We start from the raw sequence: 12,288 nt of genomic DNA, 5'->3' as shown, positions 1-12,288 counted from the left end.
TCTGACAGGAGGTAAAAGCCGGAAAAACATTATCAAACTTTTTCCATTACCTCTCAAAAGTGAACCAGTCAAGGGAATGCAAATTGTCTAGTACGTTCAGGCCTGGTCTTAACCTCTGGTCGAGCTGTTCTTAGTCAGCATTGGGGAAATTTGATTTAGATATTTTTTTTTATTGTGTGTGCTTGTCTTGTGTCTGTGCGCGTGCGTGTTTAGGTGGCTGAAGTTTGAGGAGGACGTGGAAGATGGAGGGGAGCGTTGGAGCAAGCCCTACGTGGCCACCCTGTCTCTACACAGCCTGTTTGAGCTGAGGAGCTGCATCCTCAACGGAACCGTCATGCTAGACATGAGGGCCACCTGTATCGAGGAGATCGCAGGTACATTCCTATCAGAAGAGTTTGTGTGTATGTGTGCGTGTGCGTACGCTCATGCGCACGCTATTTGATTATTTCGATTTGTGTGTGCAAACGATAAACAAGGCAATAATGAAAAGTGGGTTCAATAAGGTGAAACTGAATTCATATGTGTGTGTGTGTGCGCGTGTGTGTGCGTGCAAGCTCATTTGCAAGTGTGTGTGTGTGTGTGTGTGTGTACCAGTGGTGTAAACCTCCAAATGAACAACAATACAAGGCAATACAATGCATACGTGTGTGTGTATTTACATGTGTGTGTCCAGACATGCTGATTGACAGCATGGTGGCGTCAGGCCAGCTGCAGGAGGAGCTGTGTCAGAAAGGTGCGTGAGGCCATGTTGAAAAGACACCACCACCAGAACGAGAGGAAACTCAGCAACCGCATCCCGCTGGTCCGCTCAATCGCAGACATAGGCAAGAAACATTCAGACCCGTTGTTGCTTGAGAGACACGGTGAGATCCCCTGCACCACGCACAGTCCGTTTCTTTTTCCTCAAGCCTCGAGGGGTTCAGATAATCTTTGCAATCCTTGGTATTCCAAAAAAGGGAAAGGTGACAGCATCTCCCAGATACTCTTAGGAAAAAGCTTTCCAAAAGGCTTCTTCGGCTGTCCCCATAGGAGAACCCTTTTGGTTCCAGGTAGAACCCTTTTGGGGTCCATGTAGAACCCTCTTTTGGAACGCTTTTTCCTAAGAGTGTATGTGGGAGATGCTATGACCACAACAATCATGTATGTGATCTATGCCGTTTAGCCGGCACTTTTATTCAAAGTGACTTACAGTACAGTGAGTACATACATTTTAGTATGTGTGGCCCCAGCGGGATTTGAACCCACGACCCTGGCGTTGCTAGGCGCCATGGTCTTTACCAACTGAGCCACACAAGACCAAATCCACCATGGCAGTTCAGGAGGTGTCAAAGTAATGAAGTGAGTAGACGCTACAATGAGGTCATAAGCCTCATAGAGACAACTACTACTGCCCCCCCCCCACCGTAAAAGATACATCTGGGTGCGGATGGTGCGTGTGGCTGGCCTGGCTCAGGGTTTGGCCTCAGGAATTAACAATGGCTTCTACTCTATGTTGGAATGGTTGGGCTGATGCTCTTCTTGCAGTTCGATATGTTTCGTTTGCTGAGCATGACCTCAGGGTGTGATGTGAACGATGAGTATGGTGTGTGACTGTTTTATGTGACTGAAATAACGAGCTCGTGCTACAGTTCTAATGGTCTCTGGTCTCTGTCCTACTGTCACATTTTGTTCTATTGAATGCATTGAATGCAATGTTGCCTGGGTATAAAATACGTGTGAAATGTCATATATTAATGTGCTACACAATCATAGTAAGTTATTGCACAGCTTGGACAGATATGAAGTATGTCTGGTTTGTGTGTGGTTCTGTATTTGTATGCACAATATACTGTACCCTGACACTATGCTAACCAACCCACACCTCTTCTCCTGCTTGCAAGCATCTCTCTACCCAAAATGCTCCCCCTCAGTCTGTCACTGTGTGATTGGTGAGTGGACAAGCCTATTGGTCTGTTGTGGACACCTCCCCTCTCTCACCTTTCCCCTGCAAGAACCTCTCGACGCCTCTGTCTCTCTCTAACCACACTCCTCCCAAGCTCCCACCACCTTCTCTCTCTGCCCCCAGAGAATGCACCCTTAAAACCACCTCTCTGATGACATTCTCCCTCATATGTTCCTCCTTTTACCATCCTCCCCCTTTTTCCTCCCTCCTCCCGTTCTTCTCTCCCTCTTTTCCCTTCTTTGTTGTTGTGTCTTCCCGCCGCTCCAGGGGAGGGCCTCTCTGCCTCCCGCCACTCCCTGAAGCCGGGGGCCTCCGTCTCCAACCTGTCCCACAGGCGAGAGTCCCGGGTCTCCGTCCTCCTCAACCTCCTCCTGCCTAACTCCTCCTCCTCCACCTCCGCTGGGGGGTCCTCCCCCGGACCCTCGCCCCTCACCACCCCCCAGAACACCCCCCCTACTCCCCGCCGCTCCCCAGACCCTCCCCGCGCCCCTGGACCCGCCCCGGTCCCCCAGGCCATCCCGGAGGTGGTGGTGTCACCGCCTGAGGACGACGAGTCGCCACCCACCACCATTACAAAGGATAAGGAGGCGTATACCAATCGGCATCCGTCGCTGCAGACTAAAGGGCTCCAGCAGCTGCCCTTAGAAGGCAAATATCTGTGTAGCCTGCCAGTGTGAGTCACGGCTTGAACAGAGAACACTAGCACCAGCATGCTGGCTGTGCCCTCCTTCCCTACCCGACTACAAATCCATGACAAACCCCCAGCAAGGTTCACTTTTTATACCCCTCCTCTATTAACTCAACAAGACCTCACAATGTTTCCCTCTACCTTGTTTTTTTCTTGCACACCTCTCTGTCTGTGTTTCTCTAGTTTAGTCTTATCAAATACATTGTTCTGCACTCTCTCCTTTTCTCTCACATCTCGCTCCATTCCTAGGCTGTTTATTGTTCACGATCCTTTCTCTCTCTCTGTCTATCTCCACCTTTCTTCATCCGGCCCTTCCACACTAACCCCACCTTGCTTGGCTTGGTCCCTCCACTTCTCTCTGGTCAGTGTGTGTGCATGGCTCTTCTCGAGAATGTGTTTCATCATTTACCATACCATAGTTCTGCAGGGTCCGACATTAACAATGGGCCAGTAAAAACATGTCGAGCCAGTGGATCTCCTCAGTCACTGGGCTGACCGTGCATTTTGGCGTTCCAGTTGACATTTACCTGCTATGTAATCTCTAATGGACAGATCTCCGGAAACATAATTGGTACCTTAGAATCTGTTGGGAAGGAATGGGATGTGTGGGATAGCAGGGAGCATGTAGTTCTGGTGTTGGGGTTTTTCGTCATTGGACAAGTCACGATCTCGTAGGTAAGGGAAAATTCGGCCCGTGACTTGCAAAGAGAGAGGGTGGAACTCGTCGTTCCGGTTCCGCTCCTCGTTCTAGCATCGTTCTAGCACCTGGATGGCAGTGACGTACTGGGCCGTACACACTACCCTCTGAAGTGCCTTGCGGTCGGAGGCCGAGCAGTTGCCATACCAGGCAGTGATGCAACCAGTCAAGATGCTCTCGATGGTGCAGCTGTAGAACCTTTTGAGGATCTGAGGACCCATGCCAAATCTTTTCAGTATCCTGAGGGAATATAGGTTTTGTCGTGCCCTCTTCACGACTGTCTTGGTGTGCTTGGACCATGTTAGTTTGTTGGTGATGTGGACACCAAGGAACTTGAAGCTCTCAACCTGCTCCACTAAAGCCCCGTCGATGAGAATGGGGGCGTGTTCTCCTCCTTTTCCTGTAGTCCACAATTATCTCCTTTGTCTTGATCCCGCTGAGGGAGAGGTTGTTGTCCTGGCACCACACGGCCAGTTCTCTGACCTCCTGTAGTCTGTAATAGTTTGCAAGTCCTGCCACATCCGACGAGTTTTGGAGCCGGTGTAGTACGATTCGATCTTAGTCCTGTATTGATGCTTTGCCTGTATGATGGTTCGTCAGCGGGCATAGCGGAATTTCTTATAAGATTCCGGGTTAGAGTCCCGCTTCTTGAATGCGGCCGCTCTACCCTTTAGCTCAGTGCGGATGTTGCCTGTAATCCATGGCTTCTGGTTGGGGTATGTACGTACAGTCACTGTGGGGACGACGTCATCGATGCACATATTGATGAAGCCAGTGACTGATGTGGTGTACTCCTCAATGCCATCGGAAGATTCCCGGAACATATTCTAGTCTGTGCTAGCAAAACAATCCTGTAGCTTAGCATCTGCTTCATCTGACCACTTTTTCATTGACCGAGTCACTGGTGCTTCCTGCTTTATATTTTACTTGTAAGCAGGAATCAGGAGGATAGAATTATGGTCAGATGTGCCAAACGGATGGCGAGGGAGAGCTTTGTACACGTCTCTGTGTGTGGAGTAAAGGTGGTCTAGAGTTTCTTTTCCCTCTGGTTGCACATTTAAAATGCTGGTAGAAATTACGTAAAACTGATTTAAGTTTCCCTGCATTAAAGTCCCTGGCCACTAGGAGCGCTGCCTATGGATGAGCATTTTCCTGTTTGCTTATGGCCGTATAGAGCTCATTGAGTGCGGACTTAGTGCCAGCATCGGTCTGTGGTAGTAAATAGACAGCTACGAAGAATATAGCTGAAAACTCTCTTGGTAAATAGTGTGGTCTACAGCTTATCATGAGATACTCTACCTCAGGCGAGCAAAACCTTGAGACTTCCTTAGATATCATGCACCAGCTGTTGTTTACAAATCTACATAGACCGCCACCCCTTGTCTTACCAGAGGCTGCTATTCTATCCTGCCGATACAGTGTATAACCCACCAGCCGTATGCTATTCATGTCGTCGTTCAGCCACTACTCGTTGAAACATAAGATATTCCTGTTTTTAATGTCCTGTTGGTAGGATATACGTGCTTGTACGTTGACCAATAGTACCGATGGCAAAGGCATATTAGCCACTCGTCGCCGGCTCCTTACCAGGCACCCTGATCTTCGTCCAGTTCAAGATGAGTAATCTCTGTTCTGATGTCCAGAAGCTCTTTTTGGTCATAAGAAAACAAACAAAATAGCATGGTTGGTTTAGAGCCCATAAAATGGCAGCCATCCCCTCCGGCGCCATCGAAGGGGATGGCTGAGATTACCTGCCGTGTTGCAGTCTTGAAAACCATTGAAGACTACATGCGGAAAAGTCATGCTGTTTGTATTTGAGAAATATGATTGGCCATTCATTCAACCACGCTGATCGCGACTCACAACTTCTCGAGCAGTACATAAGTTGATCCGGTCACACGGCACACGCAAGCCGTCCAGAGTAAAAAGAAGCGCTCACCAATCCATTTACTTTAGGGAAATTGATTTACAAACGTCAACCTTCAATAGTGAACATGCTAGCAATATGCTGGCTACTGTTGATAGTCTGCACATTGAAAGCTACAAAAAGACAGCTAGCATTTGTCTTGGCTAGCCTACTGTGGCCAGATCAATATCTTCTCTTTTGAAACACAGTTGTCTTAAAGGGGTCCTATTTTCAGATGTAAAAAAATCTTCTCAAAATGAAACAAAGCGAATGCAGCAGGTAGCCTAGTGGTTAGAGCGGCAGGTAGCCTAGTGGTTAGAGCGGCAGGTAGCCTAGTGGTTAGAGCGGCAGGTAGCCTAGTGGTTAGAGCGGCAGGTAGCCTAGTGGTTAGAGCGGCAGGTAGCCTAGTGGTTAGAGCGGCAGGTAGGCTAGTGGTTAGAGCGTTGGGCCACTAACCGAAAGGTTGCTGGATTGAATCCCTGAGTTGACGAGGTAAAAATCTGTTGTTCTGCCCCTGAGTTAACCCACTGGTTGCCGAAGACATGGATTGGTTGATTATGGCAGCCCCCCTGCACCTCTCTGATTCACAGGGGTGCAGAAGACACATTTCAGTTGAATGCATTCAGTTGTATGACTGACTAGGTATCCCCCTTTCCCAATGAATGCAATTCTAAAGAATTATATCGCTAGATTGTATTACACAGCGTTTTGATACATTCCATAATAACCAAATGTAGCCTAATGCTAGCTGAATATAGAGAGGAAACATGCCAACCTGTAGGTCCTGCTTAGGCAATGCATTTTAACTACACAATGTCCGGGCCAGTAGAAATTCTGTTCAGGCCAGTAGATTTTTGGCCAACAGTAAGAAAAAAAAGATTTGGTTGAACCCTGGTTCTGTGATATTTCTTTGTCCACTTTTTCATTGCAAACCTTTTTTTCATTCAGTCCTAAGATGAAACCTGAAGGGGTTTAATCGACTGCACATTTCCATCCCTTATTTTCCATCCCTTATTTTCCATCCCTTATTTTCCATCCCTTGAGGGCCTTTTTTAAATCCAGTCAGTGTAAGAATTGAGTCGCCAGACTCGCCACTATGGCAACAGGTCTCATATCATGGCGTATCTTCCCAGCTGTAACCGTCACTGGTGACTGTCCTATCGTGAATATACAGTCAGGACAGACTTAAACAACTTAAAAACATCTTGTCTTTTTCCAGAGCAGCATTGTTTGGCATCTCTCCTCCATAATTCCTGAGTATAAACACACAGATGTCTCAGAGATGTTGTCTCCATTAAGAGTCTAGCTCGAGACTCCTACGTGTGCAAACAGCATGCTAAATATAAAGCCATAGAGTGGGGTTTGGGGTGGGAGGGTTGTAACGTTGGCACGTAACTCTCTCAGTCCCAGTGTCATCCACCATGACTTTTTGTCTTCCCAGACCTGGATAGTCTTTATCCCCTGTGTGTGTGTGTGTGTGTATATATATATATGGTTTGGAGAGAAACATGAATTAAGGGTGGCAGCTGGTGGTCTTATTATAAGTACTAGTGTGGTTCTGTAATCTTCCATTACGTAATGTCTATAAAGACAACGTTTGCCAAGAAACAATATAACGTACTTGACCACGCTGTGAGTATCGCTCGAGTGAACGTTGAATCCCATGCTTGACAACATGACAACATTTGCCAACAAACGATATACTACGTACTTACTTCACCTTGTTCTGAGTATCGCTCATTTGAGTTTGAATTCCATGCTTGCATAGACAGGTGGTTAAAGATGATTTGTTGGAGCTTTTAGTAGCATACAATGAATAGAACACCCTCCCTACAATCAAAGATGGGGGAGGTTTGATAATGCTGTGGGGTTGCTTCGCTGACTCTGGTACTGGGGGCCTTGAACGTACACAAAGCACAATGAACCTGCTGTTTACCAGGTGTTTTGGAGTGCAATGTTCAACCCGGTGTCCAAAAATTGGGTCTCCATTGAAGGTTGTGGGTCTTCCAGCAGGACAACGACCCCAAACACGCATCCAAAAGCACCCAGGGATGGTTCAAGAGAGACGATGGACTGTAATGGAGTGGCGAGAGAAGAGGCCAGATCTTAATCACATCTAAAACTTATGGCGAGATCTGTAAACAGCAGTTGGTGGAGGGGACCCCCTCAAACATTGAAGAATTAGAGCAGTTTGCTGCTAAAAAGTAGGACAAATGACCCGTGAAAGGAGCCGCAAGCTCATTGATGGCTGCAAGAACATTTGTCTGCAGTTATCTGGCCAAAGGCTGTGCAACCAAGTAGTAGCTCCGGGATGCCAGTCATTTTGCCCATGCCATTTGTCTTTATTTTCTAAATTAAAATTAGAAACTTTATATAGTTTACAAAACTAAAATTGGTTCTGCAATGTTGGCTGCTGAGTGTACAAAACAGTGTACTGATATTTCCATGACAGACTGACCAGGTGAATCCAGGTGAAAATCCACTTCAATCAGTGTAGATGACGGGAAGGAGACGGGTTAAAGAAGGATTTTTAAGCCTTGAGACAATTGAGACATGGATTGTGTGTGTGCGCCATTCTGCGGGTGAATGGGCAAGACGAAATATTGAAGTGCCTTTGAACGGGGTATGGTAGTAGGAGCCAGACACATCGGTTTGAGCATGTCAAGAACTGCAACGCTGCTGGGTTTTTCACGTTCAACAGTTTCCCGTGTGTTTCAAGCATGGTCCACCACCCAAAGGACATTCAGCCAACTAGACACAACTCTGCAAAGCATTGGAGTCAACATGGGCCAGCATCCCTGTGGAATGCTTTCGACACCTTGTTGAGTCCATGCCCCAACGAATTGAGGCTGTTCTGAGGGCAAAAGGGGGTGCAACTCAATATTAGGAAGGTGTTCCTAATGTTTTGTACACTCAGTGTATATACAGTATGTATACAAACGTATGTGGACACCGCTTCAAATTAGTGGATTCGGCTATTTCAGCCAATGTCAGCACAATAACTGTTTGTCAGGAGCGTCATGAAAGGGTTTCCATGGCCGAACAGCCGCACACAAGCCTAAGATCATCATGCACAATGCCAAGCGTCGACTGCAGTGGTAAAAAGCTCGCCGCCATTGGAGTCTGGATCAGTGGATTCACTATCTGGCAGTCTGGCGGACGGATCTGGGTTTGGCGGATGACAGGAGAACGCTACCTGCCCCAATGCATAGTGCCAACTGTACAGTACATGTAGTGTCAGCTCTTAGTATGCAGATGAAGGCAAATTATCATAGAGTCAGTAGTTTTTGTCCTCAGTTTACCCCTGGTTTTGGAATGATATGATTTGATTATTCGGACTCGTTTGCATATGGACCGTGGCCTGAGGTCCAGCATGGAGCCCGCATTCCGGGCTTTATCTTCCTGAATGAAGTGTGTCCGCGGATGCAACCTTCACTAATCCCTGTCACTCCCAGGGGCTTTGTAAGGAATGTGAGCGATGGCGCTTCTGTTCATCCCAACGGGGCTGCCTAGTAGCCCGCAGGGCCAGGTTACAACAGGTCACAGGTCAAGGATGACCACAAGGAAATTCACCCATTCATATTCATTTGAACATTCATCTACGTTCTAGGTGATTGAGACAGAGGGAGTGAAGTGTTGCTATGTTACAATTCATTCATTTCTGTGGTCATTTCCTCAATGCATGTCTCCCTCGCTGAAGTGCTGGCGTTTCCTGTGTACGGCTCACCTCACATGGCTATAGGGTGCATTGAAGTGGGGAGGCAGATGCACAATTTCTTGAACCCTTATCACTGCAGGCCATAATGAATTTTAATTATGTTAGCAATTTGTTAAGGTCTTTGAGAGTGTATAAGTCAAACTATGTATCAAATACTATTATATATACATCTGTAGTCTGGAGAACCTATACAGAGAACCTATTGAAAAAGAATTGCAAACCATTTGTCAGAGTATAGCTACATCATTTTTGAATACATTTTCAATAGAAGAGCCTGTATTGTGTTTTGATGCGTTGCAAACTCTGCATATACTGCCTCGGGTCCTCCAGAGCTGAAATTTCTAACACTCTTCTGCCGCTATCCCCTGTCTGTCTGTCTGTCTGTCTGTCTGTCTTGTCTGTCGTTGCAGGGCCACTGATGTCCACGCACTCTGTCCCCAGTAACCTGGATAGCAGCAGCAAGACCGGAGAGAGGAGGCCCTCCAGAGCTGGGGTCAGTAAAGAGAACAGCAGTGTGGACTTCAGCAAGGTAACCCCTGCAACTGGGCAAAGAAAACCCCTCATCATCAGCCACTCTCATCCAGACATCCAAGACAACCATCATCAATCACAGCCCTTACTCTCTGAGCATAAGAAACTTCACCCACTCCCTGCCTGCTAGAACCAAGAGCCAGTCTCAAAGTGAACTGTCCATTGTTTTAATTCAATAACTGGGTTTGGTTAAGTGAGATCTTATCCCTCATTATATCCCTTTGTGACTCTTTTCAACCATGAAATAAGTAGGCTGGCGGCCGTGAGGAGTCAGCTTACAACCAGCTTTCATGTGTTTTCCAAGAAGCAATCTCATACTTGACTGGGGTAGTCGAATCAAAAGAGGGAGAGTGTGTGTGGAAGAGAGAGAGATGCGGATATTACCCATCTCAGTGGGCAAGGTCTCCCAGCTCTGTTACATAGTTCAAACAACCCACCTTGTGATGAAAGGGACTCCTTTGCTCAGTACTGCCCCTTATAGCTTCCCTCTATGCCACTAACAACGTAGCTTCCTCCAACCCTAGCGTCCATCCATAGCTGCTATCTGCCACTGAGCATGATCCCTCCATCCCCAGTCATTCCTTCCTTTCATTTGAAGTTTCTCCCTACTCTGTTGTGCCAATTGGGCTCCAGGTAGATATAATGACATAACATATATATTTTGCTGGGCTTGATTTGTTATACCAGTGTTTCCCAATATAGAGCTGCACTGACCTAAGGTCCCCGACAGATCGTAGCAGCGCGGTTGGCGGTTTTCATGCTGCGGTCGGTCAGACAGACAACTTTGGGATGAAAACATGTCACAGTCCCACAGATTATTTTGAACGGTTGTCTTTCTGTGTTGTATGTGTTATCTATTGTATATAAAAAAATAACTTTTTGTGTCACAGTTCACAAACTCTTATAGGCTAATTCTGCTTCAATTTCAGTTAGGCTACCTCTCCTCGTTTTTGTTGGGCGTGCGAGAGCAAATGCCCCTATGTGTGGTCTCAGTTAAATAGCCTGTAGCCTATATGCATGGGCGGAGAAGCACGGCGCAGTTGTCTTTCCATGGAAAATTACTTCCTGAATAGGATAGGCTATAGTTTAGGCTACGACATTGACTGGAAATAAACATTGATGACGCATGCATTTGTCTGCCTGCGAATCGTCCTGCTTCTTTTAAAGTTATGCAAGGTTATTTCGAAAACGCTTGGTCTTTCTGTTTTGTATGCTATGTGTTATCTAAACTGCTGGGACTGGGGATGCAAAGCAAGCTGTGTCCCATACACCTACATTGCGGGACTGGGGCCAGATTTAGGACCAGTTCTGGCGGGAGTGGGTGGGAGTCGGACGAGAAGTCAGCAGAAGCGGGCGGGCGCGGTAAGAAATTTCCCAATCCTGGTTCTGGAGACCCAAAGGGATGCACATTTTTAGTTTTTTCCCCCTTAACACTAACACACTTGATTCAACTAATCAACTCATCATCAAGCCTTTGATGGACCAGGATTCACAGGAGTCACAGAAACAGGGCCAGGATTGGGAGACACTGTCTTATATAGTTGTTACATCCTAAAGTCTCTCTCTCTCTCTGTCCCGTTCCGCTCCTTTAGGTGGACATGAACTTCATGAAGAAGATTCCTCCGGGCGCCGAGGCGTCCAACGTGCTGGTAGGGGAGGTGGACTTCTTGGAGAGGCCCATCATCGCCTTCGTACGCCTGTCCCCTGCCGTCCTCATCACAGGGCTCACGGAGGTGCCCGTGCCCACCAGGTAGGTACACTACATCTCTACACCCACTCTTTCACTTCTCTTTCTCTGTCTAACCTGCTGGTTCTAGGTTTTATTCTTGCACCTGCTCCCCTACCATTAGCCTAAACCATTAGTATTTGGAGTCATAAGTCCTATCACCAAATATACTAAATTATGTTGGGTTTTGAATAAAATACATTGTATCTGCCTATACCTGGCCATCTACATTGCGTTCAGTCTAATGTGTGAAAATGGTTTGTGTCCCCTACAGGTTTTTGTTTCTGCTGCTGGGTCCACACGGTAAAGGCCCTCAGTACCATGAGATTGGCAGATCCATGGCCACACTGATGACAGATGAGGTGAGAGGACGGGAGATGTTTTACGTGCTGCTGTTTGTGCAATTACCCTTTTATAGTCTTATGAAGATTAGTAACAGTCAGTCATAAACATGAATTAGCTCCCTCCCCACATGCATAGAATAGAACAACTCATTTGTGTAACTTTTTCCCGCCAGGGGGGATCTTTAGGTGTGGCGTTCAGATTAGATCAATTTTAAGATCAAAACGTAAAGCTATACTCTTTCCTGCATTTCACTGTAGATATTCCATGATGTGGCGTACAAGGCCAAAGATCGGATGGACCTGCTGTCTGGGATAGATGAATTTCTGGACCAGGTGACAGTCCTGCCCCCAGGAGAATGGGACCCCTCGATACGAATCGAACCCCCCAAGAACGTCCCATCGCAGGTGAGGGTCTAAGTTGACAATGTGCTCTGCCTATAAACAGAAACAGAAAATCGACATGTCTGAAGTCAAGCCTGATTTTAGATGATTGGTCACATAGTGCTCTTCAATCTTGATCCTGGAGACCCACAAGGGGTTTTGTTTCAGCCTAGCATGAGCACACTTGATTCAATGAATCAAGGGCTTGATGATTAGATGAATCAGATGTGTTGGAAATATAGTCTGCCCTGTACCACCTGTGGGTCTCCAGGATTAAAGAACACCGGCTTGCGTGGTAGTTTTCTATGACGTTTCCATGATGTCTATGACTGTGCCTCCTGGTGGCAGTAGAGGA

The 12,288-nt window shown here is 46.9% G+C and overlaps 1 protein-coding gene across 1 annotated transcript in view; it reads left to right on the top strand.

Moving 5' to 3' along the window:
* Positions 1 to 12,288, top strand: part of LOC106570077 (sodium bicarbonate cotransporter 3) — a 50,441-nt gene that overhangs the window by 22,772 nt on the left and 15,381 nt on the right. Inside the window, 7 exon segments of the mRNA XM_014142041.2 lie at positions 214 to 374; positions 674 to 729; positions 731 to 863; positions 9,362 to 9,480; positions 11,075 to 11,232; positions 11,483 to 11,570; positions 11,811 to 11,957. Of these exon segments, the coding sequence (XP_013997516.2) occupies positions 214 to 374; positions 674 to 729; positions 731 to 863; positions 9,362 to 9,480; positions 11,075 to 11,232; positions 11,483 to 11,570; positions 11,811 to 11,957 (862 nt within the window).

This window comes from Salmo salar, chromosome ssa14 (genome assembly GCF_905237065.1).
Source record: "Salmo salar chromosome ssa14, Ssal_v3.1, whole genome shotgun sequence".
Taxonomy (NCBI): Eukaryota; Metazoa; Chordata; class Actinopteri; order Salmoniformes; family Salmonidae; genus Salmo; species Salmo salar.
This window is presented reverse-complemented; position numbering and strand designations above follow the sequence as displayed.